We start from the raw sequence: 13,817 nt of genomic DNA on the forward strand, positions 1-13,817 counted from the left end.
AGTGGGTGAGAGAAGTTTGTTTGATTCAAGAAACCAAACAAGATGAGCATTAATCATCCTCTCTAAGGTCTTACTGAGACAACTCATCAAAGCAATGGGACAGTAATTCAAAGGAATCTTTGGATCTTTCCCAGGTTTAAAAATAGGGAGCACAATAGCTTGGCACCAAGCATCAGGGAAGACATTCTCCTGCCATACCCAGTTAAAAACAGCCAGGATAACATTAAGAGAGGCAGGAGAAAGGTGGCATAGCATCTCATAATGTTTATCATCAGGTCTAACTGATGTATTGCCAGACCGATAAAGCGCAAGTTTGAGTTCCACCAGTGTTTGAGGGCAATTGTAGTAATAGGGATGATCAATCAAAAGGAAAGATGCAGATGTTCAACTCATGTTTTAATAGCTAAGAAGGTAGAGGATGAGTTTGAAAAGCTAGATACATAAGAGAAACATTCACCAAAAGTATTGGCAATACTCTGAGCATCAGCAACTTCATGGCCATTGAATATTAATATAGAGAGGGAGGCAGAAGTATACTGTCCACTCACCTTCTGGATCTTGTCCCATATGACTTTTGAACTGTTGGTTGAAGAAATGCTAGAAGTATATTTAATCCAAGATTACTTCTAGCTCTGATGTCTAACTCGCCAAGCCTGTGCATGGGCTTGCTGAAATGCAATGTGGTTTGTAAGCGTGGGATATCTATGAAATTTATCCCAAGCACGTTTCTGAGGTTTTTGTGTTATAGAACAAGCAGGGTACCACCAAAGGCAAGGATACCGTGAGCAAGATGTCAAGGTTTGGGAGATGCACTGAGCAGCTGCTTGGACAATTCAGTTAGTTACTGCTGCTACACAATCATCTACTGATCATTTACATAAGATGGCAGGATCAAGATCCAAGAGAGCAGTGAAAGAGGGCCAGTTGCCCTTGTCCAACTTCCACTGAGGGACATGGGTCAGGTGGCACTGACATCTCTCTTAATATGATAGGAAAATTATCACTACACTGTGGATTGATGTCAACCTCCCAACAAAAGCAAAAGGGCACAGATAGAAAGATCTATAGCAGTAAATGACTGACTGGGTGCATGTAAATAAGTGTAAGAACCAGTATTGAAGAGAGACAGATTGTGATTCAGGAGCATATGCTGTATAGCACAACCCCTCACATCAATACTAGAACCACCCCAAAGTGGATTAAGATCCCCCAAAATTAAAAAAGGGGTTTGCAGTTGCTCAATGAGGGCATCAAGGTCTTAGGGATAATTTTTTCAGGGTTAAGGTACAGAAAGCAAACAGTGATTGTAAGACCGAAGGAGATATGGAAGGCTACAGCCTCCATCGATGTATTCAATGACAAGGACTGGGTGGGCACATGTTGATCAACCAGCAGTGCTACTCCCCCATGTCCTAGTCCTACACATGACGTGTCATTTTGGTATAAGGAGTATTGTTGAATTTTGACTGTATTAGTAGGTTTTAAAAATGCTTCCTGTAAAGAAAGACATTTGGAATGATAAAAGTCAATCAAATCCTTGATGTCATTCACATTTGATTGAAAACCTCGACAGTTCTATTGGATTAACATGGCCATTTCTTTCTTTATTTTGGGGGAGAATATGGCACAGAAACCTTCTGCTTGCAACCATGTTTTTTTTCTTTACTGGATGTGGGTCAGTCACTCTCTAGTAATCCTACTCTGGATAGAGTAGGCAGGTGGAAGCTTGTAGACATACGTTCCAGCGAATGAAAACATGAACAAATGGGTTGTTTAATTTTTGGGGTGACAAGAGAGGAAGACCATATGGAAACACCTGGGCTTGAACAAGGTGAAGTTCAGCGATGACTGGAAGATGTGCTAGGGACAGAGATAGTAGAAGATACAGATTTGTTAACTTTGTTGATTTTAGAGGGTACTAGATCAAGATGCACTGTTAAGGATTCTGTAGGAGGCATGGAAAGGTCTGTATGGACTCCTACTATAGTAGTGGAATGGACTACAGCAGCAAAAGTCTGAGATGGAATTGGGAATTGTAATTTCTGAGCCCCTGGATAAGTAATATTATGAACTGTCTTGAGATGTACTTCTTTCTCTTCCACCCATTTAGGGCAAGAAGTAAAATAGGAAGGATGTGCACCATTACAGTTAACACAATGCAGTTCTAGTTAGCATTCAAAAGCATCATGGTCTTTACCTGCACAATGGACATGTCAAGAAACCACAGCAAAATATTTTCAAGTGACCAAATCATTGACAATGAAAACATCTAACAGGGTTAGGAATATAAAGCTGTACCTTACAATTCAGATATCTTTCCTTGATTGTGGTAGGAAAACATGATGTTGTAAATGTTATTAGTAGAACATTTGTCAGCTCCATAATGCCGTCTCTACTAGTGAAAATTCGGTTCACAGCTGTAGCACCTTGGCTGGTAAAACCTGCAAGGATCTCTGACTGGAATGGTCTATAAATCCCTCTCAACTATAACTCCTCCAGAAGAATTCAAAGTAGAATGAGGAATCATCTCAATGGGTATATCCCCAATAGCCTTTGACTTCAAGAGGTGTTTGGGAATGTTGTGATGAAACTGTTTCCACTAAAATGTCCCCAGACTGTAATTTTTTCTACCAATTTGTTGGTTTTTTTTAATGGCACAAAGCAGCTAGGCTATCTGCACCAAATGTCCGGTACAAAGGTAAAAACAAATTAAATGTAGTAAAATACAGAAAAGGAAATGAAGGTAAAACAAAACATCATTGAAAAACAGAAAAAGCATAAAACCAATGTTGACATCTAGTCTACAATGTTAAGAGAGAAAGCAGAGTCAAAGAAGTTGTAAAGTACTTACTCTAGCAAAATGGTAATGATCATAACCCGCCAGGAAGACTAACAGTCCTGGTTCTGGGTTATGTGTCATAGCAACCATTATCAAAATGTAAAATAATAAAAGTTTTAAAAGACATATAGCAAAAACATAATAATGAGTAGCCAAATGTCCAGTAAAAAGGTAAAAGTAAAGTAAATATAGTAAAATTTGGAAAAGTAAATGAAGGTAAAAACAAAACAGCAATTAAAAAACAGAAAATTGCATAAAACCGATGTTGATATCCAGTCTATAAAGTTGTAAATGATTTCCTGTAGCAGAATGGTAATGATCATAACCTACCAGGGAGACTAACAGGCAAGTACCAGAACCACTGTCAGTCACCTGAAGTTGGTCTTTCCAGGTTCCAGGTTCTGTGTCATTATGGCCAGTACCAAAGGGTAAAGTAATAAAAGTTTAAAAGACATGCAGCAAAATTGGAATAACAGCTCACCAGGACGACTAACGGGTAGTTCAAACAGCAGCTTCAGTCACCTGAAGTTGGTCTTTGCAGTCCTGGTGTCGAGTTATTTAATGTTCTGGCCATTTTCCAATTTCAAATTGACTTAGAGCGATGGAAACTTTGAAAAGGGAACCACAATTAAAAAGGTGTAATGAATAAATATCCAACACTTAAATGAGATTACAAAAGATTAATGGCCATTAAAAAACAAACCTTTATCAAGGTGGACAGTGTCACCATCACCAATAACACTTTCCAATGTTACAGATAAACCCTGGGAAAAAACATGTTTAAAATAGTGCCTCCGTTGAGAGTCATAACGATGGCAAGAAAGTAAAATGTGGCTAACAGTCATTTGAGTGTTACACAAACTACACACTGGTGTAACAGTTCCAGATAAAAGAAAACGATGAGTTAAAAACTGTGACCAAAGCTTAGTCTAGTTAGAACAAATTCCTCCTTCCAAACCTTATGGAAGCTAGATGGCCAAAGCCCAATATAGGGTTTTATTTGGAAAAGCTTGTTGTCACATTGTTCACTCCAAGTGGACTGCCAGCTGGCACAGAGCCGAGCCTTGAATACAGGACCATAGCCCATGTATGGAATAGGCACAGTGGTGATAGTGCCAGAGCAGATAGATTTAGCTGCCATGTCTGCAAGCTCGTTCCTGCAAATACCAACATGGCCTGGTATCCAGAAAAACTGGATAGAAGTAGCAGTTAATGAGAAATGGGCCAATCGGTTTTGAATGTCAGCAAGAACAGGGTGTGAGCCAACATGTAGCGATTCCAGGGCAGGTAGAGAACTAAGCGAGTCTGTATAAATAGTGCAGTTGGAGTACTGCTCAGCTTCAATATGATTCAGGGCAAGAGATATGGCATACAGTTCAGCAGTGAACACAGAAGCTGTAGAGGGAGTTGTTCAGTGATGGCATTTATCTTTATACTGAAAAGTGTGACACTCAAAACACAGCCCTGAGGGACTCCAAGTTCCTGTACAAAAGAACAGGAAAGTGTCGAACCCACACGAACTTGGAATCTCCTGTCCATTAAAAATTTTTTAATAAACATGGGTAAATGGCCACGTAACCCATATGTATGGAGGTCTCCCAAAACGCCATACCTCCATGTTGTGTCATAAGCCTTCTCAATGTCAAAGAATATTGATACAAGATGTTGGCGTTTGAGAAAGACTTCACTGATTAATGTTTCAAGTCGAATTAAATGGTCTGTGGTGGAGTGCTGTTGTCGGAACCCACACTGGGTGAGCGAGAGGAGGTTGTTTGATTCAAGGAACCAAACAAAGACGAGCATTAACCATCCTTTCTCAGGTCTTACAGAGACAGCTCGTCAGAGCAATTGGACTGTAGTGTGAAGGAATCTTGGGATCTTTCCTTGGCTTCAAGAAAGGTAAAATAATAGCCTGGTCCCAGGCATCAGGAAAAACATTCTCCTGCCAGATCTGGTTAAAGACAATTAGAAGGACATCAAGAGAAGCAGGAGATAGATGGTGCAGCATGTCATAGTGTACATCATCAGGTCCAACAGATGTACTGCCAGACCGATGAAGGGCCATTTTCAGTTCCACCAGCATAAAGAAACAATTATAGTCAAAAAGACAGTCAGTTCAAAAGGAAAGAGGTGAACGCTCTGCCTGAGTCTTGATGGCCAAGAAGTTGGAGGAACAAGCAGAAGTGCTAGATACCTGGCAAAAGCTTTCACCTAGAGTATCAGCGATGCTCCAGACATCAGCCACCTCCTGACCAGAGAGAGTAACATCGAGAGGGGGACAGAATTGTAGTGCCCACTGACCTTTCGAATCCTGTCCCATATGACCTTGGAACTGGTGGTAGAAAATATGCTAGTTGTGAACTTAATCCAAGATTCCTTCTGGCTTTGACGTCTTACCCACCTAGCATGTGCACAGGCCCATTGGTAAGTGACACGGTTCGAAAGTGTGGGATATCTACGAAAATTATCCCAGGCCCATTTTTGAGCCTTCCATGCTAAGAGGCAAGTAGGATTCCACCACAAACGAGGATATCGTGGAAAACGTGTCGAGGCTTTAGGAATACATTGAGCAGCTGCTTGTATAATACAGCCAGTTACCACTGCCACACAGTCGTCTATTGATGGCTGATTCACGATGGCAGGATCAAGTTCTGCAAGAGCAGTGAAAGTGAACAAGTCTGCCTGATCCAGCTTCCACCGGGGCACGTGGGTAGGGTGGCATCAACCACGGCCAGTCTCTCTCAAAAATGATCACTGCCTAGTGGATTATTGTCAAACCTCCATGAAAAATAGGAGAATAATGAAGGGGAGCAAGCTGAGAGATCAATAGAAGTAAAGGACTGACTAGGTGCATGAAAATAAGTGGAAGAACCAGTATTAAAATGAGAAAGGTTGTGCTCAGAGAGCATACTCTCTACAGAGCAACCCCTCCCATCAATAACAGCACTTCCCCAGAGGGGATGATGTCCATTAAAGTCCCCTAGAAGTAGAAAGGGAGACGGCAACTATTCAACGAGAGCATCAAGGTCTGATTGATCACGTCTCTCCAGGGGACAGGTAGAGAGAAAAAACAGTGATGGTATGACCCAAGGAAACACGGATGGCTACGGCCTCCAAGGGTGTGTTGAGGGACAAAGACAGGGTGAGCACATGCTGATCAACCAATAGTGCCACTCGTCCATCACACAGCCTGTCATTTCTGTACAAAGAAAACTGCCGAATGGTGACTGTATCAGTAGGTTTTAGAAATGTTTCTTGTAGGAAAGACATACAGGATGGTAGGAAGCAATCAGTGTTTTGATATCATCCAGATTAGAACGTAAACCTTGACAGTTCCATTGTATCTAGGTGGCCATTTTTAATGATGGGTAGGCGAAGTGGCTGGAGAACTCTTCTGTTTACGATCACGTCTTTTTTCCTTATTGTCCTTAGTCGGAGGAGGTTATCAACCTCCATGGATCCTGCCCTGGGTCGATTGGGCAGATCTTTGTTAATGGAAGGGGATTCCAGTGACTGAGGATGCGAACAAATGATTGTTTTGCCTCTTGGGGTGGGAGAAAAAGATGTATCACAAGAAATACCTGTATTTTAAACTGAAGGATGTGGATCTTGAGGTTTGTTGGAATGTATGGGAGGAACAGAGATGGGTGTGGAAGTCGATTCATCAACCTTTTTAACCATGGAGGTCAAAAGGCTTTTCATTTGTTTTGAAAATGATTCACTTGGAGGAACACAGAGATCTGTCTGCACTCCCACTGTAGTTGCGGAACGAAGTGCAGCAACATATGTCCGAGATGGAGTGGCGGGCAGCAATTTCCGAGCCTCAGGATAACTAATGTTATGAGTCATTTTCAAACGCTGCACCTCTTTTTTCTCCAACCATTTTGGGCAAGAACAAAAGTAGGAAGGGTGAGAACCATTGCAGTTGACGCAATGTGGGTCCTTGTCACATTCATAGGAATCGTGGTCCTTGCCACCACAACGAGCACATGTCAGGGAACCACGACATGATGTCTTTGAGTGGCCGAACCTCTGACATTGGAAACATTGGAGAGGGTTTGGAATGTATGGCCATACCCTGCAAATTAGATAACCTACCTTGATGGTGGCAGGTGCACATGATGATGTAAATGTCAAAACAAGGGTATTTGTTGGCAGTGTAACTCCATCTTTGGAGTAGAGATGCACCTCTGTAGAAACTCCTTGAGTGGAGAGACCAGCGAGAATCTCTGACTTGGGGACGTTCTTCAAATCCATCTCAACAATAACTCCTCATGATGAATTCAAGGTAGCATGAGGGTAACCTCAATAGGTATATCCCCAATTGCCGTTGAATTCAAGAGGAGTTCACTGTGTTGGGTTGTGGATTTTTCAACTAATATGTCTTAAGATCGAAGCTTCTTTACTGACTTTGGAGAGCCAGCAAAACCCTCTTAGTCCCTTTTGAATAAAAAAGGGGGACATTTGCCCTAAAGGTTTTTCTGAAAGAGAATGTAATAAGAAAATGAGGTATCGTGTGTTACAGATGTTGAAGATTGCTGCTCAGAGTCTTCAAGATGTGGTAGTTTACCTACTGATTGTTTTTTCACTATTTTATTTAAATTTTTTGAAGGAGGATCCATAGGAAAAAAGAAAAATTTCGGTACCCACTGATCCCACCCACCATGGAGCCCTATGAGGGGACGCACTACAATGTCATGCAAGGACAATGCAGCAAAGCCAGCTACATGTTTTAATAATAATAAACCAACAGCAATGTCAGGAAAAATTACTGAAAGAATGACATCAGGGGGTTACATATGATTTAAGTTTGTTTGTTTTTTATATTTCAGTATAAAGTAAAACAATTATAAGTTCTAAGTTTATATTTTGGATTGTCAATACCTATAAGTATGCATTTCTAATTAGTTGGACAGTTAAAAAATCATACAAAAGCAGAAAGAAAATTTAAATTCTGCAATTTATAAAATGTCACTTGATACAGAGACAAAAATTTAAATTGATTTATACTTTTCTTTGAAATAACGATATTAAAAAGTTAAAATTTAAATACAATTATAAACTACATTTTGGTGTCTTTTTTTTTTTTTTTACCTACACTGACAATAAAGTTGTAGAAATTATGAATATAATTGTTAAAGGTGGTACCATGTTCACCCTGCAGAATACATATCCAAATTACAACCTTAGCTCAACATCATCTAATAATTTTGTCCAAAATGCACTGCAAAAGCCAACCAACCAAACCAAGTGTTTTAAACCCATATAATACCAATATCTATAAGCATCTTCATACTCCATAAATTATAATGGTATAAATTTTCAAAAATATGAATTATGTTGACTATGCTTGCACATATATATTACTCACATTTAGATCTCTGAAAGGATGAATAAGAATTCCTAGAGGGAGCCGAGATTTATGTAACAGTGAATGAGTTTCTGGAATCTTTTTAAGGGTGCACCTGAAAATACTACAAAAACAATATACCACTCAAACACTAGTATTTCCTTTTGTAATAATGTAAATCTATTAAATCTAGCATTTTAAAATTAGATATTAATTACAAAACAATTAAATGGTATATTCTACATTTTGACTTAGAATTTTAACTCTCTCTTGCTATAGGCTTGGTAAAATCACCAGAGTTCATGACCCCAAATTGACCATTATTTCCCCTACAGTAACTTCTAGTAAGTTTTGCATATCTTCATAAAATTTGCAAGCTTTCAATAAACATGACAAGTATCTTGAAAATTCAAAGTTTTTGAAGAAGTATTGTTAGTAAACATTTGTCCATGAATATTTGAAGTCACATCAATTGCTATGAGTGCAAAGTGATTTTTATAATAAGAATCAAATACCTTTTTCCTTCAGAAAATTGTCAAATTTCATTTAAGTAATTTATAAAACTTCCTACATAAATTAAGATTTTTTTTGCAGTAAAACTTTATTATTTTCTCTTACCTAACTCTAGTATTGGTCAATTTGACCAACTTGTATTCACCTTTAAAAAACATGAAATCTAAATTACCTTTTTTTTTCTAAAATGGCTTACAAATTGTCAAAAACTACATTTGTTTATCATAAATTGCTTAAGGCTAATAACAGTATTCTTCTCTTCATACATTACATTTATTTTCTTGCTGCCATTTGAACCATTTCTAGCTAAAAATCAAAACAGAAGTTGTAAATCACTCAGTGAACACAGCTCACAATACCTTATCAAATTATGTAATGCATGAGTTGTTGACAAAGGTACCAAGAAAACTTTTTTAATCTTACCTGATCTAACCTAGTATGTTTCTAATTTTTTACATTTTAATTAGTTTTATAACAGTAAGTAAAGAATACACATAAATAAGAAACATGACACTTAGCTGGGTCGTCTTTTTTTTTTTTGCTGTCAACTGTTGATAAAACCTTTTTTTATATTATTGGTACTACCTTTTGCACTTAATTTAATTAAATACTGCTGCACCTGAAAACACAAAACACAGCATGTACACAGTACATGTCATGTATGTATCACTATGTTCTGCCTATCTATGTGATAAGTGGCATTAAATATTCAGCTAAACTCAATGTATTTCCAGAGGAAACAGTTTAAACTAGAAATGAAATAGACATTTATATAGAAAACATCATAATACCTAATTTGACAGGTTGAAACTAACAATATAAAAAGGTCAGAGAAAACTGATAGCAAGTTGTGAAAAACAGGGCATGGCAAGTGGACTCTGCAAAAGGGGTCTGATTTTCCAGTTTATTGCTCCATAAACGAATAAGAATGAAGGTTATAAAACTTTTGAACTGCCCATGTATTAAATAATTTACTTCATATTCCATACTTCTTGGAAGTGTAGTAAATAACTTTGGAAAGAATACCTAGATAGTAAATGTCATCTCCTATTAGGTGAATTTAAGGGTTTTTGTTTAAATATTTCCTTACAAAGTTAGGAACTTAAAATTTAGATATTAAAATTTGATTTATTAATGACATTTTGATGCTATATTTATTCATATACATTGATTTAAAAAGTTTAATTAAATTTGGAATAATTCTGTAAAAATGATTGAGACATGAAATAAAAGGCATCCACAGTGAAAAAGTTAAGCAGTTTACAAAGCACATAACAACGTTTTGAAAAACACTTTTAATAAAAAGTAAAAAGGCACAATGCATACAATTCACAATCACCAAAATCTGATCAATATTTTCATTGAAAGTAACAATGACATTTTTAAATTAAAATATTCTTTCTTTTCTACATACTCTGGGTTGCATGCTGGTCTGTCATGAGGTGTCACAATCTTTTGAGGTTCAAGTGGCACAGATGGAAGTATATTTTTATCTTGAAGCAAGTTGACATTTTCACATCCCTAAAAAACATCAAAATAAAGTATTTATGCTGAATAATTAAAACACCCACAAACATTTCAACTAAAAAAATTAAATGAAAACATTTTGCTGGTACACTAAGTTCCTCCCTGGCATACTGTATGCATTACTGACAAATAACAGACAGACTACAAACTAGTTTTATAAAACTGAAGTATGGCATTTGCTTGTTTAAAAAGAAAATCATTATTACTTTATATCTGAAGGTGTTTAGAATACATTGATAGTGTAAACCATGTTTCATCATTTAAATTTGCCATTGCACATAGCACACTATTTAATCATTAACTCTGTATACAGGCTCAATCATTTTGATACACTATCTAATCACTATGCTACTATGAAAGTTAACTTCCTGACCTAAATATGTATTTCTAATAGATACCTCCACACACAGAATTGTCATTTCCCTTACAAATCTGCCTATGATATTTGCATGTCACTAGTTTTGAACTAAATTTGTCTTCAACAAACTGTGATGGTATATAATAGTATGTGTAAAAGGTGAGAACCTAATGAATACATTTTTTTTTTATCAGAAAAATGTTAACTTCCATGGCAACAACCCACCTCATCACAGAGAAATGCTAAATCCCACAATGACGTAGTGAATAGGAAAGCACAAAACGTTACCCACCTGAACTCCCTTTTGGAAAGCCCATGAATATAGTATGACACCCACTGGGAGATCACATCTAAACCAGGATATACTTTTCATCCGAGATGAAAGGGAAGGAGATGAAAAACAGCCTGAAGTATCACAGAGATGGATAGAATATGACCTCAACTGACCAAGCACCAACACAAATGTTCATATGCCATTATGTGTGGTGTGATTAAGGCTCAAGTAGCCCAAACTATGCCTGTCATCACCTTGAATCCATGGAACATGCTTTAGCTACAAGAAAAGAGCACATTAACTTGGTTAGAGGTAAACCACACTACACTGGCAATGTCACCACTGCTCTCCTTTGCACTCCACTGTGCTAAGGCCAACTGGTAAAAATTATCTATATTCCACTACCCTAGCAGCTAGGAACAAGTGACAAGATTCTACCATCATTCACTTATAGAGGAGTAAAGAGTTCACACTAGGAAGACACGGAGAAGTGACTATTTCCATCAGACCACCAGCTGGAAAGGTCTTTCACTGTAGACAGTGCAATGAGTAACCACAAAACCCTACTTTTAAAAGCAGATAAGCATGACTCTAAAGAAGTGGGCAGTCATTACCCTGATGCCAACATTTCTCATGACAACCAATGGAATTGGTAGTCTGATTCAGACAATTAAGTAAATTCATACAACATGAGGATACCTCCAATAATCTTGGAGAACACCTCATCTCACAATGGGCACCAGTATCCATGAAAGATGATTAGAGCACTTTATATTACCCTTGGCCTGATATAGATATGGGAAATAAACATATCATCAGAGGAACACCAGCCATCTAGAGGGATCCTGAGTGATAGAATAAGAAAACAAACCTACCCACCTCAAAGACAGTGAACTGATTAAAGAATAGCAACAGGAAGAAGTCAAAATCCTGCAAAAATGAAAGTACAGAAAATGTTGCCCATACCAAGATTAATAAAATTTTGAACTTAACTCCGTAAAAATGTTGCTACATGCACAACTTTGACAGTCCTGTAAGCACAGGATTAATGCATTTCAAGGCAACTATATGTGGTAATCTTATTTCTACAACATATACCTGTTTAATTACCTCAGATTTAAACTTGAGACCTCCCACTTACTAAGCAACTACTCCACTAACTACACCAATTGATTAACCCTTGCAAATCTTTACAAATACATGCAAATTGAAAATTACTCTCAAAAATCAGTTATTTTTTTCTTTTTGAAAAATACTTGACCTGTATTTTAACTCCCTTTTAAAATAACTATACTTACCCACATCTTGGAAAAACCTCCATGTATACTCATTCCAGTCATTTGAGCATGCAACTGAGGATCATATCCCCCTACAATTCCTCCAACAGGTCCTTCTGGATGTTTAAGTGAAAAATGCTGCTGGGTGGGGCCACTTGTGGTAACTAAAGGTGAAGGCTGTCTAACTGACTGACTAGTTAGATATGAAGTTTGACTACTTTCAGACTGAAACAGAAGACAAAAAACATAAGGTTTTAACTTTTTCTCTCATTACACTTTCCTGATTTAGAAATATATCAAATATCTTTTGCCTTTATAATTACTAGAAATAAGAAACATTTCTCATCAATAATTTTGCAATGAATTGAATAAACAGATAGATATCCTTAGATAGATTAACTCAAAGTATTTAGGCATGATACTACTTGCACATTTATCACTAATAGACATTGTGTCTTCTTAGCCCACTGCTGCTTTTCTACTACTTTCTAAAAATAGTAATATTTTCACTGATATTTTGTGCACAAAAACCTTGTAACATTCGTCAATAATCTGCTCTCGTGATTACTTTAGTGGATACAAGCCAGGTGGATTCCACTCAGCCCACAGTCGAAAAATTAATGAGTGGGAACCTTGGTAGTTGTAATAATTATGGTAGAAGTAGTTATTTAATTTAAATATCACATACACCCATTCACGAGTAGTCACGTTACAGGTAGTAACACCAACAGCAAGTACAATCCAAATAATATCTATAACAAGGAATATGAAGTGTAAAAACTGGCTTATGACGACATTTAAACTTTTTAAATCCTCAGCTACACATTTTCCTATGGTTATAAGTGAGAAGACATGTAATCATGTACATCAACTTCTATTCACATTTTTTTCTAAAGCATTATTTTATGAATGTATCATTATAAGCTGGGTAACAAATTATACATAATTCTAATTTTAGTATTAGACATTAATTTTTTTTAATTTAAATGTTAAAACAATATTCCCAAATATCAAGTTTTGTGTGTTATGTGGTATGCTGAATACAGCTTTGGTTCAAATTATGTGTATTGATGTCCAAATAGTCTAGTTTATTATGTAATAAAACTTAATTTACTGATATTGACAAGTTATAAAACAAGAACTTCCTATCCTTTCTATTTACTAAGATATCACTATATATAACAAATCAAATACAGTAGCCCTGCCTACCACTTCCATTTTTGGAAATACTTGTTCATATACACCCACTTCATCCTATCGCATATTTACAACAGATAAAAAGCTCATTCCCTCCCTCCTCCCACATGGTTTGCTCAGCCTTTGAAATGTGTATTTTTGTAAAAACAGTATGTTTCAAAGCTTGAAGAGGTAAGAAAAATGGTGTTTGAAAAATATTTTTATACCCAAATACAACTTAGTAAGCACAACTAAGTACAATGAAATTCTGTGGTATTGGTACAGTAATTTATTTTTTTATTTTAAAATGCATATACAAAACCTAAAAACATTTTTTTGATATCGTCCTTGCACAAAATTCAACAAATTTTTTGTTATCCTAAAGATGGCCTAAGAAGGTCAAAATGTTCTTCTGTACTTTGTTTTAATTAAAATTTTATTACCCATACCAGCTGTCTTCAGAATACAATTTAAGAATTTATTTGTAAATGGTAATAATATAC

The 13,817-nt window shown here is 36.8% G+C and overlaps 1 protein-coding gene across 5 annotated transcripts in view; it reads right to left on the reverse strand.

The window, feature by feature from the left end:
- The window catches only part of LOC143256055 (protein transport protein Sec24A-like), a 56,092-nt gene that overhangs the window by 27,029 nt on the left and 15,246 nt on the right, over positions 1–13,817 (reverse strand). For all 5 annotated transcript variants that reach the window (XM_076512706.1, XM_076512705.1, XM_076512707.1 and 2 more), the window contains 3 exons: positions 12,160–12,363; positions 10,117–10,223; positions 8,211–8,313 (listed from right to left, as the gene is read on the reverse strand). In XM_076512706.1, the coding sequence (XP_076368821.1) occupies positions 8,211–8,313; positions 10,117–10,223; positions 12,160–12,363 (414 nt within the window). The remainder of the gene's footprint in view (positions 1–8,210; positions 8,314–10,116; positions 10,224–12,159; positions 12,364–13,817) is intronic.

The sequence above is a fragment of the Tachypleus tridentatus genome, chromosome 7 (assembly GCF_004210375.1).
Source record: "Tachypleus tridentatus isolate NWPU-2018 chromosome 7, ASM421037v1, whole genome shotgun sequence".
Classification (NCBI taxonomy): domain Eukaryota; kingdom Metazoa; phylum Arthropoda; class Merostomata; order Xiphosura; family Limulidae; genus Tachypleus; species Tachypleus tridentatus.